General features: G+C 38.0%; 1 protein-coding gene across 1 annotated transcript in view; it reads right to left on the bottom strand.

The window, feature by feature from the left end:
• Positions 1-1,550: 1,550 nt before the first annotated feature.
• LOC125381584 (protein SpAN-like) overlaps positions 1,551-23,060 on the bottom strand; it is a 41,771-nt gene continuing 20,261 nt past the window's right edge. Inside the window, exons 3-4 of the mRNA XM_048398644.1 lie at positions 2,809-2,975; positions 1,551-1,700 (exon numbers count right to left, since the gene is read on the bottom strand). Coding sequence (XP_048254601.1) covers positions 1,551-1,700; positions 2,809-2,975 — 317 coding nt within the window. The remainder of the gene's footprint in view (positions 1,701-2,808; positions 2,976-23,060) is intronic.

Raw genomic sequence — 23,060 nt, 5'->3', positions numbered from 1 at the left:
ATGGGCTTCACACATTGTACCACTGTCGGGAATCGAACCCGGGTCTTCGGCGTGACAAGCGAACGCTTTAACCACTAGGCTACCCTACCGCCCCTGGTCTAAATGAAGCCTAATTTATGCCTAAAACCAAATTTTAGCTGTATCTACCAACATAACATACGCCAAAAGAGGCCATGTGCATGCTGCATATTTAGCAAACCGACCCCCGGTACAAGCATGCTCAATGCAAACATGCAAGTGCAGCTCGGAAAAGGGTGTGTTTGTGAAATTGTTCACAGATGGTGTAGTATATGAAATCTGTACTGTAATTATATTTTCCATGTGTGGTGACGAGGTATATATATTTATATATATATATATATATATATATTCTTGTGGTTTAAATTATTTTCATAACCGGAATACTGACATTTAATATTACAAGTAAAAAATATCAGTAACATCTCAATATGTCTAGAATTCATTTCGTGTTCCAAAGAGCGTCTATTTAAACGTTTTCATTTTTCCCTTGTTAATAATTTGTATTTGTAACATTTCTTTATATTTCCATGTGTCTGTTGTACATTAAATTTACGATCGCAGCTTGTTGAACAAGACTAAGCTGAGCTCAACTTTATTTCAATATGGTAATAATAAGCGAAATTCCACGTCCATTGCATCAGGATATGATGACTATTCATATATACCGTACAGACCGACAACTCAGGACAAACCAATTTCAACACTTTCAAGTGATCATGATAAAGCTATCACCGCCTGAGTAATCCACTCCGTTTGCTAGTCTGCTATGTGCACAACAGCATGTTACTATCCACATAGCGGCATACCGTACAGACCGACAGCTCAGCACAAACCCATTTTCACACTTTCAAGTGATTATAATGTAGATATCACCATCAGTGCAATCACCTCTGTCTGCTAATCCTTTACATGCATTAGACCATGATGTCTACTCACATACCGTGCAACGCTCCAGGAAAAGTACCAGACGCCTCAATCACTTACCTGTCAATACCAGTGCGAGGAGAGTACGCAATCCCGCTAACACAGTGGAGTACTAATTAAAACTTAAGGGCAAATTTTAGTAATGTTATGCTCTACTTAATCAGTTGTATTTTAAAATTTGCTAATAATATAAGTCGACTTCAAAACACTGCATTTTGTACATGCAGAGCAATTATATAACAATCCATAGCAATTATACCCCTTTTCCAATACATACAACTAAAAACATTGGGACACTTCGAAACACTGCATGTTGCACATACAGAACAATTATATAACAATTCATAGCAATTATCTCTCTCCACCAACATATACAACGAAAAACAACTTTGAACGTAATCAGCATCTTTACAAAGTAGTTTATGCTGTGTATATCTCATCAATACGAAATTGTTAAGACTTTGTATAGCTCATCAATACAAAGCATTTACAAGCGTGTACAGCTGGACTTTTTTTACAGTAAACAAACCTGTATCAGCTGCAAGGTGATGATGAAAAGATGTGAAAGGAGACAAATTACAAAGTTAACAAGATGATATAAACATCTACATACCTGTCCATACAGCCTTAAATCCCTTCCTGACACCCCGAGGACTCGTAGTAAACACAACACGGTAGTAGATGGCTGACTGGACAGTGTAGCCCCCTCTATCTCCACTTAGATGGACAAGGAGGTTGTTGGAGGCGTCATAGACCTGCAGTTTATAAATGGAGAGTTGAGTCCCGTTTTGCCTATACCCAAATTTGCCTCGAAAAATAGGCATTCCCTTGGTCATAAATTGTGCTCGCCTCCTTGATTACCTGTTTTTTCATGCATAAGAACCAGAATTTATGCCCGGCTCTGCAAAATCAAACTTAAGGTTCCAGTATATAGATTAATCGTTAAACAATTGCTACATATCCAATTCACTACCACCCCCACTGGGCTGGAAATAAAAGAGACCAGATATATGGATTTTTTTCACCCCTGTATATACAGTAGATGTTTGCCTGTATCACATCGCCACGATGTTTTTGCATGTTTTCCTTCTGCCCCAAATCTGGCCAAGCCTCTTTGATATCACTCAGAGAACCGCTCTACATCTCAAGCTTTGTGTGGGAAACATTGATGCACTGCATCGATGTCCTCTTGTGTCATCTATGGAGACTGGCATATTCCAGAATATGCCCTACTTTGCATTACGATACTCGTTTCTGATTGGCTACTGAATTGGCCTTTATTTCACCATGGCCCTGCTGACAAATTTTATATACCCCACTGGGAAATGTCGAACTTCCTTACTTTAACCAATTGGAATACAATTATATGATAATATTATCTCGAAACTGAACACCTATTTAATGTAGTTTAGCTAACTTAACAGAGCATATCCGATTGTAATACATTGGTGATAACTCGATTGTTTATGTCGTAAGGTGGCTATCTGTCAAGATGTCCATGAAACGGTTCTCTAGCTATATGGATGAAGTAATATCAGAAAAACGGGCGAACATTATTCCAGTAAAGAGGAAAAAATCGCACAATGCATCTTCCAAATTCGATGTGACTATCTCAGGCAAAACACATTATTTGAGGAATTTGGTACGTTGCATTTAGCTCAAGCTCTCAGTATCTTTTAAATGGACCTTCGTATGGTGTGCTTAACATCACTATCAACACACGAGCTGTGAAATCGACAAGGTCACTTGCCACTACTGGTACAATCATACTACCATGCTATATTCCTTCTTGGTTCTAACTGACTTATAGAAACAGCGCACACTACCTTGTATACATCTTAACAAAATTACAGCTATACATACCTTGACAACATCGTACCATGACTGCGTACTGAAATCTTCAAACACGAGAGTGATCAATGTTTCTCCGGCATCAATAACGTAGGAACAGATCAGGTAGTTGCCGTAATTGCCAGGGTAGTTAGGTGATGAGATAGAACCAGACGAGCCTGTGCAGCGCCCGCCACATCCTGAAGTAGATACAACAAGTGTATGACTTGTTTACAAAGTATTGCCTTAGATCAAGAAATTACAGAAATCCAAGAAACTGAAAACAAATGACAGTTGTGTGTGGTGTGACAATCATGGAAAGGTTAATAAGTTAATCCAAAAGGTAACAATATCACTTTTAAATGTTGAAAACTGCATAACTAGAGTATAAGCTTAATGTAAATGTTGAAAGGTATAACAATGTAACTTTTGCTGAAAGGATTTGTCCGTATATCACCAAAGAAAAAAAGTTTACTGATACTATCTCCTCTGTAACTAAAGTAAACATATACATTTATTTATGTTGCACTATAAACCAATACTGATGTTGCACCTAGATGGTGGATACATTATGGTTCTATGGCCTCAAAATGAGAAACACATGTCTGTCATATCTAAAATCTGTCAATTTACACGACGGAAAATAAGCAACAATTTATCTGTTACTTCACCAAGTAAGGAACTCTGAACAGTCAATAAGATGTACATGTATGTTGGTAGCAGTGACCAGGAATAACCTTTTGCAATAATTACCCAGTTATAAAAAGGGAAGAACAGGTGACCTATGGCATTGGGAGTAGTTTTGCAGAGTTGCGCCCCTTAGTTGTGCAGGGATCTGCATATCAAAGATTTGAATTCAATATGAACCTCGATTTACCATACTGGTATTTGTGATGTTAACCAAAGTAACAAAGGTACTGTCTATGACCTGGTTCACTTTTGACACTTAAATGCTGTTCTGAGCTGCGGAAGTACACTACTGCCTAGAAGTTCATTCCCCTTACACGTATGGGCAACGCGTTACGCAACCAGTGTGCATCGGGTTGGTCACGCGTGTGAGACCCGTGTGCAACGCGTTGCACACGGGTGTGCACCCCGTCTGCCACTCGTGTGCAACGCGTGACACACTCATTAGAGGGGGAACAAACTTTTGACCAAAGGAGGACCCGTGTTAAGCTGAACCTGGAGGTGGTAACAAGGAGAGAAAATTTTGTTATCCTAACGAAAAATGATAATACACATATCTTTGCTAATGTCTCCTTTCTTTATGTGATTTTGTGAGTGAGTGAGTGAGTGAGTATGGTTTTACGCCGCTTTTAGCAATATTCCAGCAATATCACGGCGGGGGACACCAGAAATGGGCTTCACACATTGTACCCATGTCGGGAATCGAACCCAGGTCTCGGCGTGAAGAGCGAACGCTTTAACCACGAGGCTACCCTACCGCCCCTGTGTTTTTTTGTGGGAATAACATGAATACTGTTGTGATTAAATAGATATGTCTTGTTTTATACGAGCATTCCTTCTAAATCCGATGGTGTTAAGAGAATACATGGTCCTGGAACATGTTATTGCCATTGAAATGCTTTTATTGTGATTTGACATTAACCGTCTGTAGTACGACTTTCAGTGATAATATGTATGAGGTTTGGCGGCGCATTGTTTTTATTGGACCCTAATTACTTTATGATGACTTGGACTCTTTATCTCAGCTCCATAGCCGTGAGGCTGGAAAAGAGCAGCATGTAATTAATGAGGGTGGGTTATATCATTGAGGATACACTTGAGGGAGAGAATACTGATTACCGTACTACAGGAAGAGACCTGTAGACGTAAGCGCGGGGTTGTGTTTTAGCTGGTCGTTCGATAATGGCCGCCAGGAGAAGTAAACAGTGAGCTTTGACTGCGTCATCTAAAATAAATAATAAGATACAGCAGTGTTATTTTCACGGGTCTGTTGAATAAACTCCCAGCGCTACTGTCAATGTATCTTCTACTTGATCCTTGATACATCATTTTGGCATTCACAATATATAGTATTTCAACGTACAAAGGAGCACTGATCTAAAGCAATTCCGCGGGAGTAGTTGTTGTCTGTGCATTACTGTATTTTCCCAGTGAGTACCCGGATGATATAGCAGAAATCTAGACTTGTTCGCGACCTGTGCTCGCCATTCGTAAGCGCATTTTTATTGATAGTAGGACGTATGGTCACATTGATCAACAAAAATTAAATACAGTTTTGGAAATGGAGGTATATTTGTGGGGAGCATCGGTAATGGTGATGAAGTTTTGATAAGTCACTTGCTTGGTAATTGTGCGATCTTCATGTACATTATTTTGACTTGCAACACAAAGTAAATATTTCATCTGAACATTGCTTATTTTACCGTGTGTATATGTTTACACTCAAAATGTAAACAGATTTCACTAAGGAAATTTATTAAATGCCTAAATATTCAGTTCTTTTACAAATTAACTGAAAAATATGTCCATCTGTATTAATATGATAACGAATTCCAAATATTTGTTTATGTTTAATATCATCACCAAGTACAGTTCTGTATTGTTTGGCTTCTTTTCTTAGCATAATTAATATATTGTGATGTGTTTAAGTTCTTCTGATCGTCTTTATCATTTTTAGTCAGTCGGTTAAATAAATGGACAGATTATTCAGTCAATTTGTAAAATGATTGAAATATTTAGATATTTAATAAATTGCCTGAGTGAATCATATTTTACACATTGACTGTAACATATAAACGCTTATAAGAAAGAAAATACTTGTGAAAACAACGTCTATCGCGCATCGAAAAACTTCCCAACCAAACGGAAAGGAACAAGAATGATTCTGTTCAAAGCAGCAGCGAATGAATGAAAACAAAATGCAAATATCATTATTACAACCTACCAAAGTTATAATGTATCCGGGAATATCAACATAAAGGAACAGTATCCATTGCGTATGCAGCTGTACAAAAATACTTATTCGATGTCAAATGTCTCTGTGAGAATCAAATACTTTAATAATAATTATTTGGAAACAATATTTGGAATATATATGAAATATATTAAAATATTTAAATATATCGTTTTTAAACGTTATTTAAATGTATCGGATATTATAACCCGTGTTCGTTTCTTAACTGATCACTTAGTTTGTTTCAGTTGTTTCACATAGGTGCCAAGTCAGCTGAGAAAGCCAACGTGACAACTATATTTATAATGTCCACGGTTCTTAAAAACATCCATTGAGTTCGATAACAATGAAACAACCAGTCAGTGTATTATCGGTTACCCTTTGAACAAAGTATGTTGTTTTTACATCTGTACTTCACGCCATGATATGAGTGTGTTCCCTAGGTTTAGTAACCTACATTCACATGTAAACACTTACTTTTGACATATCCACTGTGCAAGATAACAGTAATTAATCAATCAACGTATTTCCTGTTGATCCTTTGATGTCTGGGAATGATCCGTTGATTTACAAAAAAAGTAAAGCAACTGATCATACATCTCTTGCTGGGCTGCCACGTGCATATTACATAACTCACATTCCACCTCACTTCAAACCTGGATTTAGATTGAATAATTACCCCAGGTACAAGAAAGACCAAATTTGAACCTTTATCGGGTAATCTGAGGTGTGCTACAACTAAGTATAAATGTTATAAATTCATTAACTGAGCAGCAAGTGAATTACGACTAATACACAAGTGTAGGGTTATACCAGAAAATGTGGATGACAACAAGGGAGTAGTAATTGTATCATCCACGCAATCCGAAATCCGCAAATGCTTTCACTCAGGGATACTTTTTTTATTATTAAACTGTAACCATCAGGGGTATTTCCAAATAACGACATCCGATGAGGTTTCGCCGTTACTTGTCTGTTTGTTTAGGCTAGGAAATTAATTACCATGCGCCCTTTGTCGAAATCTTCATAGATCACGGGTAACCAATCAGTTTTCAAAAATGCGTAAGTTTATTTAGCTGTCCTTGCAGATGGGTAGCCAAGTCTCTTGTCACGCTCGGTTGCGTTAGCGAGCAAATTGACTCACGGCAGCTAGTAAGCCCAAGCGGAAATCCAAAGGTCGTATTACCTAAAGAATCAACCTTCATTTGAGAAATATCTACTGCTCTCAAAATCAATATTTCTCCCAATACTAAAAGGCAGAACTTCTAACCAAGGATTACCAGTTGAAACTGGTCGATGGCTGAACATTCCCAGGGAAGATAGCCAGTGTCCACTCTGTGATTCTATCGCTGTGGGAGATGAATTGCATTATTTATGCCGATGTGAAGCTTTTCACCAACAGCGATATGAACTCTTAAATAAGCAATATCTTAAGTTTCCAAACATTTAAGAAAATTATGACCACTAACAGTGTAAGAGATCTAAAAGGCCTATCTAAATTCCTTAACATTGTGTACAATACAATTGGTAAATTGTATTAGTATCCACGTATCCTATGTTTATTTATTTTTTTAAATTGTACATAATAAAAATTGTAGATAATTGTATATCATGTTTTTCTAAGAATAAATGAGTTTGAGTTTGAGTCCGACACCCGAGAAGAAGCCAGAGATGTGTGCCCCTTTTTGAATAGTTGACTATCATGTGTTTTAAGGTAAGCTGTGTTGGCTTAAACGTATTTTTATTTCAAAAGAAATCTGGATCGGTAAACAAGCAAAACTTGCTTATGTAAATACTTCTCCAGGTAACAACTTAACAACAGCTGGATATATATAAGAGAGTGCTGAACATAAACATACAAAATGCACAAATGAAATACACAAAGCCAATACACTGAAGCAAGTGGTGTCTGTGAAATAAGGTAATGCAGTTTTCCTTTGCTACATGCATAAACTTAAGCTACTCAAACCTTTTGCTTTTGACAATGATGTCGTGAACTGATTTAAGAAGAGTCATGTTTGTAGAACTGCTTAACTACAGCAATGTAATATCATTTTTAGAACATACCCATGTGTGTAGAAATACACAGTGTTTCTGATATTATCGTATTTTTGGACAGGTATAGAAATAGTGAATTGCATCTTCAAGGTGATATCCACAAGTGCAGTCTGGTATGTCTGATACATGTCGTCTAAACTTATCAACGTTAAAGTCACTGCAGCCGAGCCGAAGGCGACAGAGGACAATTTGGCATGATCTATGAAAATATTTGAAGTCAAAATTATTAATAATTGCATCAGAAGGATTTGATTTCTTTTAATGAGCGAGCATTAGTTACTTCATCGGATAGAGGGTTCCGCAGGTTGATCATATCCAGAAGAAATGATCAAGCATAGGTCTGTGTTCTGCATTTGATTGTTTGTATGTTGAATCTATTTCTAAGGTTATATTTGCTGTTATCAGAGAATTGAATATACACTTTTCAAATATTTTGGCAACTTGTGAGTGCTACAGGTCTATAATTTGAGTATTCATGTTCATCGCTGACACTGACACCGCATCATCCCGGCAGTGGACTTGACACAGTTATTTGCGCACCGATTATATAACTCCTACAGTCAGGGTGGGGTGGTTGTTCAAAGCGAAACGGACGACCCCGTCTGTTATCTAATAAATGCTGTGCGGCGTCTTTGATCTTGCCTCCAACCATACACCTAATAGTAGTAAACGACGATCAGGTTGGCCTGGAAATAAACACAATTCTGTCTTGTTGACAAGGAACCAAATCACCTGTCAAGCATTTTTGTTATGTATGTGTGCCCAGTGTATCCACAATTAACTAGAATGCTTCATATCCACAAATATATATAGAAAATAGATATTTGCCCACAGCAAATATTCATTTGCTTAATTGCATCAGTGTGGTTGATCAAAATATGTACAATGCTTTCTTACGCTTGGTGAGCCAGACTGAAATTGAACATTAGGATAACGTCAGCAGGGATAAAAGAGGTCATACCAAAGAACTTTATTTACTAGTCGAAAAGTCAGACATTCCGATCAACCACTACAAGGCCCACCCGGATCTCCAGGCTGACCAGGTCAACACCCCAAAGGAACAGCTCTACGCCAAACAAGGAGTCCCTTTCGTCATGGTGCACAAGAAGGGGGGACAGGACACCGAGTACGACATCACAAACTACACAGACTTGTGCCACTTATTCCAGAGTAGTAGCGTACCGACCTCAAACCACTTCGTCGCCAATACCGCCGCCCTCCTTGCCAAGAGTCTCTACTAGAATACCGACCCCCAGGAAGAGAAGCTGACCAAGAGACTACTACAAGGATACCGCCGCTAGACTTCTAGCCACACACGCTCGCCAGCCGACGCCGTGCCTTCCCACGCTTGACCCCCCACCCCCACACTCACACCCACCACCACACCCCCACACCCAGGCCCAAACTTTTCCATATTATTGAATATTCTTTTATCACCCACTCCCACCCAGCCAAACCCCACCCCCCTTAACTTTATAAGAATAGGCTGTAAACTTATATTTTTTTGGGGGTTGCACTTCTTTATTTAATCATTATGCTTTTTACCCCAATAGTATAAGTGCTTTCCCGTGTGCGAGATACGCTTCAGTCGGAAAGCGCACGTTAAATCTCCGAGGTACCTACCTACCAGAACTTTATTTGCTGTTCAGGTCATACATATATATATGTAAGTTACGTACATGGGGAGGCTAGATTATTTACAGCTTACAGCAATATAGTGCAAATATTATGTTCAATAAAAGAAAACGTTGATAGATCTATAACACACTTTTTGTACTATTAAACAAACTGTGGACTTTTAAGACATTTTCGCTTATTGTAATAACATCTAGCTAACAAATCATGTCTATCTCTGAAATCCACAAGCATAGTTGCTGTCAAACCTAAAAAACATATTCAGGGAGGTCAGTTTTGACTTGCCAAGCACCATAAGGTGAGTTTTTTTTAAACTGTCAAAAGCGATTGTCCCTTCAATACTAGTATATGGCTGGAAGCTGTCTCTCGGACTGTTATGAGTTATGATGTATTTCATGATGTTACTGGGGAATGTTCAAATTAGTTACTGTCATTTAATCCAACGTTCTAACTGTCAACTGTCTCAACAGGACCATAGGTTTGGTTATATATATCCTCCCTGTCTCTTTGTCTTAACTTGTTAATCGGTAACTGCAGTCCAAATGTATCAACTTATTCATCTATTGTTGCAAACTTGACTGATTTAAAAATATATAATTGATCATGAACTACTCAGTCAGTCAAGCACCTGTATCAGAAATGTAAAACCAGCCATGTTTCATGTAGTCCCCAAATCTGGTAATTATTTCTTCGCAATATCACTGAAAAATGTAACGTGACATATAAATTTACTCACAGACAATATATTTTTCGTGAGAGTGAAGCACAATTTTATTAAAGTTTTTTTAACAATTTCATAAACTATAATAATATTAATATTAAAATTCATCATCACTTGCCAAGTTTATGAAAATGTCACCAGTTGGGAGATGTCACAGATAAACAAGGATTCGAACTAAGTTTGTTCGTCTTTGACACTGAGGTTTATCCCCACTTTGCCAGCAAACTGCAGCAGATTAACAGTGTGTGAGCATCGTTACTATGTTTATACAAGAAAAGATGCCATGCCAAAAACGCTCACAGTAGTTAGTGAGTAAACTCACGACATGTCATGACCTGGTTGAGTGACTTCCGCCAATCAACGTGAAAGGATTACCCTCAGAGAAAGAAAGGATTAAAGTCACCCACAAATCTTATCCTAACCCTTCTCATCCAAAACTTAATAAACCAAAATATCAGCCACAAAAACCAAGCTCTAGCTCGTAAACACCCCTTACTTACTCCAATATCCCAAAGAATAACGAACTACCTCAATGAACACCAAATTAAAAATCTTAAACAAAACTGCAAACAATCAAATATCTTCACCCCTAAACTTAAAATACCCAAAATAGACACAACACTAGCTAGCCAAATAAATAAACAAACCGACCCAAACATAGCTAAAACCACCACACTAGCATATATACACGAAAATTGGCCAAATTGGTGTCACATTTACACGGACGGATCTTCAGATCCGACCTCCAAACACACAGGTTTCGGATTCCATACCACACAACCAACTAAAACCACACAATCCTTTCGACTCCCAAACAACCAATCAATATTCACGGCAGAACTAATGAGCATGGCCTCAGCCCTCCATAATCAAGAATCCAAAAACCACAAAAAATCCTAATACTTACCGACTCTCTAAGTGGACTGCAAGCTCTCCAAAACAAAAATGCCAAAAACCGACCTAAATTAATAAATCAAATACTTAAAAGCTCCAACGACCTAACTAAGGCAGGCAAACAAATAACCTTCTTGTGGATACCCGCCCACGTAGGAATATACGGTAATGAAAACGCCGATAAGGCAGCTAAACTATCCCTCAAAATCCCAGAAATAAGCTTAAACTTACCCATCTCAAAATCAGAAATTAAAAGCGTAAACAAGCAAAAAATCACCAGAAAATGGCATAATCTATATCTAAACTCAAATAGCCAAAGAAAAAAAGTACTCAGCAAACCACTAACCAGACCAAAAATTCTCCATCCATCAAAAAAAATCGACAGAGTAATCACTTAACTCCAAACAGGACACACCAACCTAAATAACCACCTAAAAAAATTTAAAAAACACACTACAGGTTACTGCCCACACTGCAAACAACTAGAAACCCCAGAACACGCACTCATCCACTGCACACACTACCTAACACATCGAACCGCATTACAAACCACCCTCAATCTCAACAAGGCTCTCACTCTAAAAGCAATACTAAACCCACAAAATAAACTAGAAAACTTCAAGGCCTTAGGCGTATTCTTAATCAAAACGTAACTAATAAAACGCATCTAAAAACACTATAATCTCCCAAATCAAAATAACATCGGCATCTATTCCAAATCTCAAAAGTAAAAGTAAGTAAGTAAGTAAGTAAGTAAGTAAGTAAGTAAGTAAGTAAGTAAGTAAGTTATCCTAACGTAGTACTCCAACTTCTAAATGCCTATCAAAGAAGGATTAAAATCCTAAAGATATCCTATCTACGTGGTATAGGTACTCACAACCTCTAATCATAAACAGTTACGTTTGGTATCCCCATTTCCCCCATGGTCATTGGGCAAATGTTAAAATCACAAACTCTAACGAGATTCTGTCTACATGGTCACACCCGGTGATTGTGAAGATCTCAAATTCTATCAACAGTCAGACAGCATGGCTGTTCATATTCATTTCCAACATCCTCTTATAATTAATATAAAAGTGTCCCACACAAAACCTTCTTTTATTTATTCTTTCAAAATACAAAACAGAAAGTGGGTAGTGGGGAAATGGGACATATTCCTACGTGAAATAATGAGACATTAGTAGTGGTGACGGCTTTATCATAATTGTACTGTCTAAAGCATAAAGTTGGCGAACGAAAAACGTTATATTTGCAATCAAGTGGAATGACTCATTTGGGCAAAATGAATATGTTCGCAATCCACAAACAATCATTTTATTAATGGCGAACATTTACCAACCCGCGACAATCGTGTCAACACGGGGGTACCCCTAGCAATAAACTCGCATCTAAATTCACTACTGTTCTACTGTCGGCTAGCCACAATGGCTAGACTGGACCCTAGTGGAATGGTTCATGCCATAAAAGTCTAGCATCCGAACACTAATTAAGACGGGCCGACCTTGTATTTATGGTCTGGTGAATACAGCTCAATGGCCGCTCATTAACTCAAATTTCACATCTCACTGTTTTGTTTTATCTCACTATTCATTTGACAAATTTGTCAACTTCAACTGGAACCCGGTCCCGTATTACACGCGTGTGCAACGAGTGACCCACGCGTGTGCGTTCTCAACGCGTGTTAGGGGAATGAACTTCTAGGCAGTAGTGTACCAACTCGCACACTCACCATGTTGCTATGACTGTGCCAAAGTCAACCATATCAGCCGTATATGCTTTTCCATTCTCTTTGAATGAAATAATAATTCTTGTCATTCGAAATTGTTTCACGCTTACGCAAAATCTCCTCTGGATATAACAAGAAAATTTAATATTAGCAATACAGCTTAGTTTCTAGAATGTATACTGAAATAAAAATAAGTGTTAATCAGTAATGTGTACCTCGCAAATTTGTGAAAGTAGATACTTTTATGCTTCTACTCTCTACTAACGAGAGGGAATTGTATGTAACACCCTGGGTTGACATCACCATAACGGAACCATTTACGTTTTCTTTTCCTTAATTGAAATTCAGGTTTCTTTAATTTAAATAGTCATCATAAAAATCAGATATGCAGGTTTCTAAAGCATCTTCACTACCAAATATGTACAAAATAAAAACACCCATTGACAATTCTCACTGAGACCTTGAAAATATAGGTCAATATTAAATTAATATAGTGTGGTCTGAAGACTAAATGAGGTCAAAGATTGCAACTTAAATTCTTGGACCTTTAAAAAACATTTGAAAACAAGAGTCATCAGAAAGATGACATATCCCCCCGGTAGCTGTTTGTAAAGTAACCACAAGTAAATGTGAAAGTTCTTGAAGAAGCATACATTGTTTACCCACCAAGGATCCACTATGGTGGCATCCATATGAAATGTAAAGTAAAATAAGTGTGTTTCTGTGGGGTTTTTTATGCAAACAAATGACAAATTACAAGAAACAATAACTAAACAAGCGTATAGTCAACGAAGTCATCTATATCCCCCGCCCATTTTAACACGTTATGGTCCCAAACCAGGTAACTGACCCAACATTTCTCATAGCCCATGTCAAAATAGCTGCAATGGAAATTCTAAAATACACATTTCTAAAACTCCTTAATATCAAATGGCACCAGTTCAGTATGCACTTTATATATAGACATGCAATGTTTGGCAAGGAAATATTGAACAGTTTATTTGTTATACTCCATAAGTGAACCCACCCTATATTAAAACTTATATCCAACTTGTAGACATGCAAAGTTTTGTAAGAAAGTTTTGAATGGGTTTTGAGTTCTGCTCCGGAAACGAGCTCTACCCTATAGAACCTAAGTCAAACTTGTTGAAATTGAAACGGGGAAAAAAATTAAAAATAAGAATTCCTAAATAGCAAAAGGAACAACTTCAGTATGTGACAGATAGATTTGCAAAGTTTCGATCAAATACACTGAATTGTTTTCGAGTTCTGCCTCGGAAAAGGAAATGATTATGGACGGACAGACGGACGGACAGACAGACTGGCTGATCGCTATATCCCCCGCATTATATGCCGGGGGGATAAAAATCCATGCAGTGCAGTGACTCAACTGCAAAATATGTTTTTTTGAGATATGTGTCCTAAACAGAAACGGACATTTCAGATGAGTGTTGAAACATATATTGGAAATGTAAAAACATGGATAACTGATGTCTTAAAATGTAATAACCTGTAACAGCATTGACGGACATTAGAATAAAAGCAACAGTAGACGGATGGACTATCTGGTATACCAAAATGAGGTAGTCCTGATGAGGTTTAGATATTCTACCACCATTCACAAATTTAAAAGATTAAATGTTTCGAATAATTTCCATAACATACTTTGAGCAATTGTCAACCCATTATTTTGCTGGTTGTGTAAAGTTGGATGTGTCCTGCTTTGGCCCATCCAATTTGCAAAACATCTTTGTTCAATGAGCCGTGAAGGTGGCCACCCATATACATATATTTTTAGAGAACAAAGTTAAACTGTGAGCAATGTCAAAAGCAGAGCGTCAACCCGTCAATCCATGAGTGAGTCACTGATCGTCATCTTACGACACTGGCAGCAGTGCCAACAATACGGAAATGTTTCGCTATATGTTCTGAATGAAGGAGCTTTTAAACAAAAAACATGTTACTTAGGGAAATATAACTTGACAAAAAGGAAAGTTTTTGATGTCAATACATTTTGTGAGATAGGCTTCCAAAACCTTACACACATTGTAGGCATGTGCTCAGTGTCAAAGTATATATTTTGCTTGACCTTTAAATCGTCACGTGCCATGTAGCCCTTTTCTACCTTATTTCCAAAGATCAAAAGAGTTCAACGTAGCCAGCCATGGTCGATTTAGACCAATGAAATTTATGCCCGGTTAAAACTTAGCATCGAGCCGATTCCAGAAAATTAACAGACCTACGTGAAATTTTGTGCCTCATCATTCAAAAAATGTTTAAGCATTCTATTTGTTTCTTAATATCTTAAGTTAGTACATAAAAATTCCTTCGTCTGTTGAATACTAGTATATTTTTAGATTGTTGTCAAATACTTAATATACCTGATAAAACACATTATTCCTTGGTGAAAATAGAGAGTAAGTGTGTTTAATTATTGTCACCGTTACTTATATATGGATACGGGAGCATCTTGCATTGCTTTGGAACCTTTTATGAAAGGGGTCGGGAAACTCGCAAAAAGGTGGATTCCACAGGTCCATACACCTTTTCGACCAACTTTACTGATCAATGGAAATTATTTCAGACATTTTAAGAATTAATCGGTGAATAAATGATGGTTGTTGACAAATTGAATCAAGTGATTTTGCTGTGTAATAACAGCTACTAAAACATTGGAACCTATTGGAAGATTATATAGTGACAGGTTGATCTTTTTAACATTTTAAACATCATAATACCTAATCATATTGTCAAACTATCAAAGGTATTTGCCTTGGTGAATTCGGCATACAGAAAAGAGTGAATTGGATGGTAGTGACATATTTGGGGTCATAAGCTTCAGATGACATGTGTCACTGCTCTTGCTATTAACAATTTCTGGGATTCAGATTCGTTTTGTTTTAGGCTGAGATGATAAAGGTTTTATCATTATCATTTTGACGTGTATCCCTTTTGATGTAATCATGAATTGTGAAAATATGAACATGTGTGTTTGTGCTCATATGCCGACTGTCACTTGTACATAGCATGTGATTCTCAGGCTCTGTGACAATCAATATGACTATGTTCATTACTCAACACCTTTGTACAATCACACAACTCATTACAGGGATAGCCATATTTAATGCCAAATAGACAATAATAATAGTTCTGAGTTTGTTTTTAGGTAGCAAATATTTGACTATTTCCTTTTTGCTACACTTTTCCAACACATGGAAACTTCGTTCTTCGTCTTCTGTTATATACAAGGTCTACTCCGAGATGTTCTATAGCTGCAATCAGTACACTGGAAGCAGGATCCACTAAACATTACGCCATTTGGAACTTCAGCATTTTGACAACATATCCTCGATGTAAGGGACCATACCGGACAGGGTAGACCATCAGTTAATGATATGCAACAAAACCCTGGTTAGAATAAGACATCTCCAAAACCGGTTGCAACCTGACTTGAAGATAGCTCGGACATTTCCATAGCCTTCGCTTTTGGTCCAGTGTTGAGGTAATTTATTACAGCATGTCAGTTTTAAGTGGGAGGGGGCGGTGGGGTAGCTAATGTAGACTTCAACTTTCCAATGGTCAACTTTCCCTTCATGTCGAGCAATATTCCAGCAGCACCAGCCTTTGGTGTTTACATTTTGCAACTTTTGAGATACAATCAAGCATGCTTTTTCTAGCAAGGTTTCAAAGAGCGTTATACGACTCTTGCTAAGAATGTGTTTGATCAAGGTGACTACAATATTCAAGGCCTCAGTAAAGCTTTTAAAAAGCTTTAAGGTAGACATGTGGATGACATTTCCAAATTTGACGCATCAGTGACAAAAACGATGTCCAATGCAATTCCCAGTTTTGACTTGTACCATATTTTCCCATGTTTTTTTCAGGTGAACAGTTGACTTGCCTTTGTGACCGGTGCCACTGGTGGGGCAAGATACGCCCACCTTTTCGCGAACACCCGGTCTCATTGCTGTCTCATATTGATTCATAAACACACGCTCATGATATAGTCGAAATTGTACAATCGACTCTCCTTTATGCAGAGTGAGTGAGTGTGTTAAGATTTAACGTCACATCGGCAGTATTTCAGCCATATCGTGACGAGAAGTACATTATTAATACATTTATTTAGACAATATAAAACAGCTGTCAACGATGGACAGTACAGTAACTAGAATATCACAGAGTCGATTTAAAACTAGTTGAGAATATATAAAAGTCATAAGTATTAGTGAACAACACAATATAAAAATGGGCTAGAGATCGTCAGTAACTAAAGAGAGATCACCATACTAGGGACCATGGGGACTTACAGTGCCTTTGCTTCCTGCATGGACTTTAGGATTTATATCATTCCTTCAGTCACTGGCGACAGTGTACCAATTAATCCAAAGATTAAAATGACGAATATTCTACGTTCAAAAGCCTGGCATGCAGAGAAATACTTCGAATGATATGGGACTTACATACCCTCTTAGGGGGACAATAATTTTACGCTACTTCAACCTCCCTCGAGGGTACAGCCACTAACAATCTAAGTTATGAATTTTGCACTACCAATTTTTAAAAAAATACATTAAATACATCAAAATTTATGAATAAGGTATATTTCCTTTGAAAAACATAGTATTAAATGAGAATGAACTTTACTAAAAAGGTCCTTCACTGTTTTTACACTGAAATATTTATCCCTTGTGATGGAAAAATCAATACAGTCAAGCAGGACATGCTTGACCGTGATTCTTTCATCACAAGGGATACAAAACGGAGGATCCTCACCTTTTGATATATACTCATGTGTATATCTTGAGTGGCCAACACGACATCGTCGCATAATGACCTCTTCAAATCTGGACTGACAACCCAAGTAGGTGTAACTAATATTTGGTTTAATTTCATGTAATTTATTGATACCAACTTGGGTGTCCCACTTCTTTTGCATCAGATCACGGATGTAAGATCTAATTACAGGTTTATAATCACCGTATGATAATAGAAGTGGTGTCACAGATTTGTTGAGTGCTGCTTTTGCGGCAGCATCAGCCCTTGTGTTACCAACAATCCCAACATGGCTTGGTAACCAAAAAAAGCTATGTCATATTGGCCCGTCGCAAGATCATTAAATATCTCAAGAATTTCAATTAAAAATGGATGTTTACAAGACATATTTTTAATAGCCTAAAAGGCACGAAAGTGAATCTGAAAAAATAATGAATTCTTTATATTTGGATTTCTTCTTTATATATTTTAGTGCTCTTAAAATTGCGTGCGCTTCTGCTGTGAATATGGAACTATTATCGGGTAATCGTGAAGATACTGTTCTGGATCCAATGATGGTGGCACTAGCAACTGCGCCACCATCCTTGGATCCATCTGTAAATATAGATTTATAAGTGTCATGAGTGTTTCTTAATTGATTGTATTCTTGTTTATAAATAAGTGGATTTGTATCAGATTTCTTAAGTCTAGTTAATGTGAGGTCTACATTTGGCCTCACCATTTGCCAAGGAGGCGATGAAAAAAGTTGTGTGGGAGCTATATCCTGAAAGTTAATGTTCGCAGCAGAAACGACTGATTTAATTCTTATTCCTAGTGGTGGAACAAGAGATGTTTTCTTATTGTAAATATCTTCGTAAAGGGGATTAAATATGCAATTAAAAGCTGGATTTGACTGATTAGAATATAATTTAGTAATGTATTGTAAAGATAGTTTCAGACGGCATTGTTTAAGAGAAGGATCATCCGCTTCAACAGACAGATTCGGAATAGAAGAAGTGCGAAAGGCTCCAAGGCATAGCCTCAGTCCTTGGTGATGGATAGTATCAAGTTTTTTAAAATTACTTTTACAGGCTACACCATAGACGATGGAGCCATAATCAAGTTTTGAACGGATCAGTGACCTGTACAAGTGTAAGAGGGTTGTCTGATCCCCTCCCCATTTTGAAGTAGGTACAACTTTCAACAAATCGAGTGCCTTCAGACATTTAGCTTTAAGTGATTTAATGTGTGGTAAGAAAGTTAAATGGCTATCAAAGATGAGTCCCAAGAATTTGGCCTCTTTTACAACTTTGATAGGGGTGCCATTCAAAAATATTTCAGGGTCTCAATGCGACTTATATTTTCTGCAGAAGTGTATACAGTTGGTTTTATATTTAGAAAATTTAAACCTGTTTTCGAGAGACCACTTGTGAATTTTATTGAGACAGATTTGTAACTGCCTCTCTATGGTATGCATATTTTTAACACGACAAGATATATTAAAATCATCCACGAACAGTGATCCATCCACTGAATCACTTAAAACCTTGGACAGACTATTTATTTTAATACTAAACAAGGTAACAGACAAAATACTGCCTTGTGGGACACCCTGATCCTGATTATAATGGTCAGACAAGGCGGTACCCACTCGGACTTGAAATTGTCTGTCTGTTAAAAATTGTGATATGAAATGAGGTAAACGACCTCTCAAGCCAAAATCATAAAAAAATCCTTTAGAATGCCGTGCTTCCAGGTAGTGTCGTACTCCTTCTCAATATCGAAGAAACTGAGACTACATGTTGTTTGCTTACAATAGCCTTTTTGATAAAGGATTCTAGTCGTACTAAATGATGAATGGTACTTCGATCTTTGCGGAAACCACATTGAATATTTATAAGTAGAGTATTGGTTTCAAAATACGAAACTAATCTATTTTCACCATTCGTTCCATGGTTTTGCAAACACAACTGGTTAATGATATAGGGCGATAATTTGAGTGATCTGTATGATCCCGGCCAGGTTTATGCAGAGATTTCTATCGGATATGGAAAGGGGTTTTGTCACTTTATTATTATCATAATATCTCCAAATTCCATTTCCTTGCCCAAACTTCTGATCGATTTGCATGTTTCCAAAGAAACAGTGTCACATAAACCACAACAGATACATCTGATCAAAAACTAGATCCAACCCAATTGCATGCAAAGATCAATATTATATAATATACTGAACAACAAAAGTTCCTGTGACATTGCATAAGAGTTATGTTTTTTACCAATTCTGAAACAATCTCGGTCTGCAACAGATAAAAGACTTCTGTAAGTGTTCAAATGGTTTCATTTGCCATACTGACTTCAGAAAATGCGTGATTTCATTTAAAAAAACATGAACATGCCAAAATGTAAATTTACAAATTAATAGGGTGTGTGTCCACCTCTGGTTGCGATGCAAGCAAAACATCTTTGTCTCATGGAATGGACCAGGCGTCGCACAAAGTCTCGTGGGGTATCTGTCCTTATCTGCTGGAGCATGTTTTGAAGTTCCTGGAATGTCTGTGGAACACGTGGTTGACGTCGAATGTGCCGATCCCGCTCATCCCTCATGTGCTCGATTGGTGAGTGAGTGAGTGAGTCGGGTTTAACGCCGCTTTTAACAGTATTCCAGTTATATCACAGCGTGTCAGCTTAATGTGGGAGGAAAGCCCGAAGTGATGCAGGTCTCAGACGTTTACCACTTCGGTGAAAACCACGAGCACGGGTATGGAGCTGACAAACCTAGAAACATAATCGGGGCGAACCGGGATTCGAACCCACAATCATAGGTTTCTGGCGTGCGAATCGCGGCGGCTTAGACGACTGGGCCACCCGCGCCCCCGCTCGATTGGTGAGAGATCAGGGGAGCGAGCCGGCCAGGGGATTACCTTCACGTTGTTTTGTTGAAGAGAATCCTGAACAAGTCGAGCAATATGAGGCCAGGTGTTGTCATGTTGAAAGGTAATGCCTGGGCCATGACGACGCAAAAACGGTAGAGCAACAGGGCTGATGATCTCGTTGCGGTAGCGCTGTCCATTGAGGTTTCCCTCTACTACTATCAAACGGGTCCTCTGTTTTGCTGTAATCCCATCCCATCCCATAACGCTGGATAATGCGAGAAATGGTGGTGATAAACAAATAAGCGACAGGCGAAGTAACTTAAATAAAATCTATGGTATTGAGCAACTAGTATTCATATGCATCATAATTTGTCGTCTAAATTTGGATGCGTGTGTTTTGGTATCAGCTATCGCAAATAAACAGGCAGTAGATAAGTATGGTCCCCGAACACGCTGAAGATGTCCGTCATCTCGCCCATCCGCCCATCAAATCCCAGCAATCTTGGTAACTGAGTGGGGATCTGGTAATGCTATATGTTAATAAAATATGTATACATTAATATTATTGTTTAAATGTCACTCAGCCACAGACGAATCCTTTCTTTTGATATTGACTACATTTTTTTGTATTGGCCCTGTCATAAAAATTATTAGACAAATACTAGATCTATCTCTAAGAAGATTCTAACAGTGAATGAAATTAGCTCTATGACTGATAAGCTTCCCATTCGACTCCCATCAAATTACAATGAGAATACATACAAAATACATTTTTGATGAAAATTAATAATCTGTGGTGAAGGGGAATTATTGTGCATCAACTTCTTTATACGGATTACATTATCTGGAAACAAGCGTTGATTAAAACACTTCCCCGTTTTTCTTCTCGGCTACTGTCAGCCATGTTTCGCGAGCTGTGGCGACAGTAAGTGTTGTTGTCATTTGTCGAAATGTGGAATTTAACAGATGATCGAATGTGTTCCTTTGCCTGTGCGGTCAGTTCCAATAGTGATTCCAACGAGAACCGCAGTTTCAACGATAGTAACTGCATTTGTATTGCGTTTGAAACTATTCCTTTGCACTTGGTGGGTAAACACGCCATGTTGCTTACATTAATTCTGATAATGCGTCTTTTTAGTGAAATAGATAGAGGGGCCTGCTTTTAGTAGAGAATTCCTTTGAGAGAAAACAAATCGACTGTCCCTGTTTGTCTCAAATGCATACCTTGTTAAACAATATTATTACTGGATTAACTTTGACTCATTTCAAACTATGATTTGAAGGAAATGAGGTCAAATTTTGCATAAACAGTATCCTGTTAAAAATTGAAATGAATTTACATCATTTGGAAATTTACACACCAAATGAAAATGCCTGTCTTGCTATCAAAAACATCCCTGAGTCCCGGAAACCGCTCACATATGTCTTCCTTATAACTGTGCAAAGCTGTACAGTACAAGGAAACAACTTGGCATCTTGCCCCTGATTTAATAATCAACCTATCGCCAAAGCATAGTTCAAACAGGCCGGTAGCAGTCAGAGTGGAATAAATAATCCACATATACCGTATTTTCTTGTATTACGCACTATTCACACCCTCTATTGAGTACATGTTTCGAGAAAGAAGGGAAAATTTGACAATAAATTTTATATTGATAATACGTATCCTATCTCACTCTATGGATTCCACCTTCTTCTTTCGATCCCTTGCATGGTAACGTCCTTGACCAAATTATCAAGCTTCTAAGCTTCATTTGCCCAGCCATCCATGCATCACCATGATGACCATCCCAGTATCTAGGTCATGCACCCGGATTTCATGCAGCACCCTGTACTCAATCTGATCCATTGACTGCTTCATCATTGTCTTTCTCGGAGCTAATAGGCTAGTGTAACTGTGATGCGGGATTGGATGGGTGGGCAATGATCGTGTGAGATAGGATAAGTATTATAAATATAAAACTTATAGAAAAATTTACAACTTATCTTATCACACTCTTTGAATTTATCCCAGGGTTCGACGGTGGGTCGCAGATTACCCAAGTCTGTATTGTCTGTACCTGTGAGATGTACACGAGGAAGCTGGTGCTGACAGGCTTCAATCCTGGGACTGTCACACACCCACGTCTGTGATTTACTCATGTTTTGTATGGCTGAATCACTGCTATAGAGGGATATTGAAAACCCCTTTATGCTACTAGGACACAGTGATACGTCTACGGGTGTAACATATGCTTGTGTTTTTTTGTATTGGACATTGTACTATGACAACTACATGGTTTTGAATTAGGCAAGCTTTTGACCAAGACTTTTACAAAATTCGGAAGGGGTCTCCCGTCAAGTAGTTCTAGCCGGCCATTTTTTGTTTGGCATCCGATTTAATGCTTTGTCGAAGTCATTGATCCCACTGCAGGATCGAATTATACATATAGATGAGGAAACGATCGACAATACCCATAAGAGGATCTTCAAACCATCACTGATTCACATTCTCAAGGCAGCGGTTGGCTGATAATAAACTTGGTACACCATCAACGGCTGCATGTAGCACAACAGACGAATCGTTTCAGGGTTAAAACAGTTTCTTTAATAATTATAAAGCACGTATACTCTCTGGTCCTACAAATACTTTACCGGGGACATGGCAGAGACTGTGAGAGAGGCTGTGATGGTGTTCAGGAGTGACCAGGGAACAAGAGCT

Source organism: Haliotis rufescens, unplaced genomic scaffold, assembly GCF_023055435.1.
Source record: "Haliotis rufescens isolate VD_foot unplaced genomic scaffold, xgHalRufe1.0.p SCAF_18, whole genome shotgun sequence".
Taxonomy (NCBI): domain Eukaryota; kingdom Metazoa; phylum Mollusca; class Gastropoda; order Lepetellida; family Haliotidae; genus Haliotis; species Haliotis rufescens.
The sequence above is the reverse complement of the archived record's forward strand: the minus strand, read 5'-3'. Positions and strand labels throughout refer to the sequence as shown.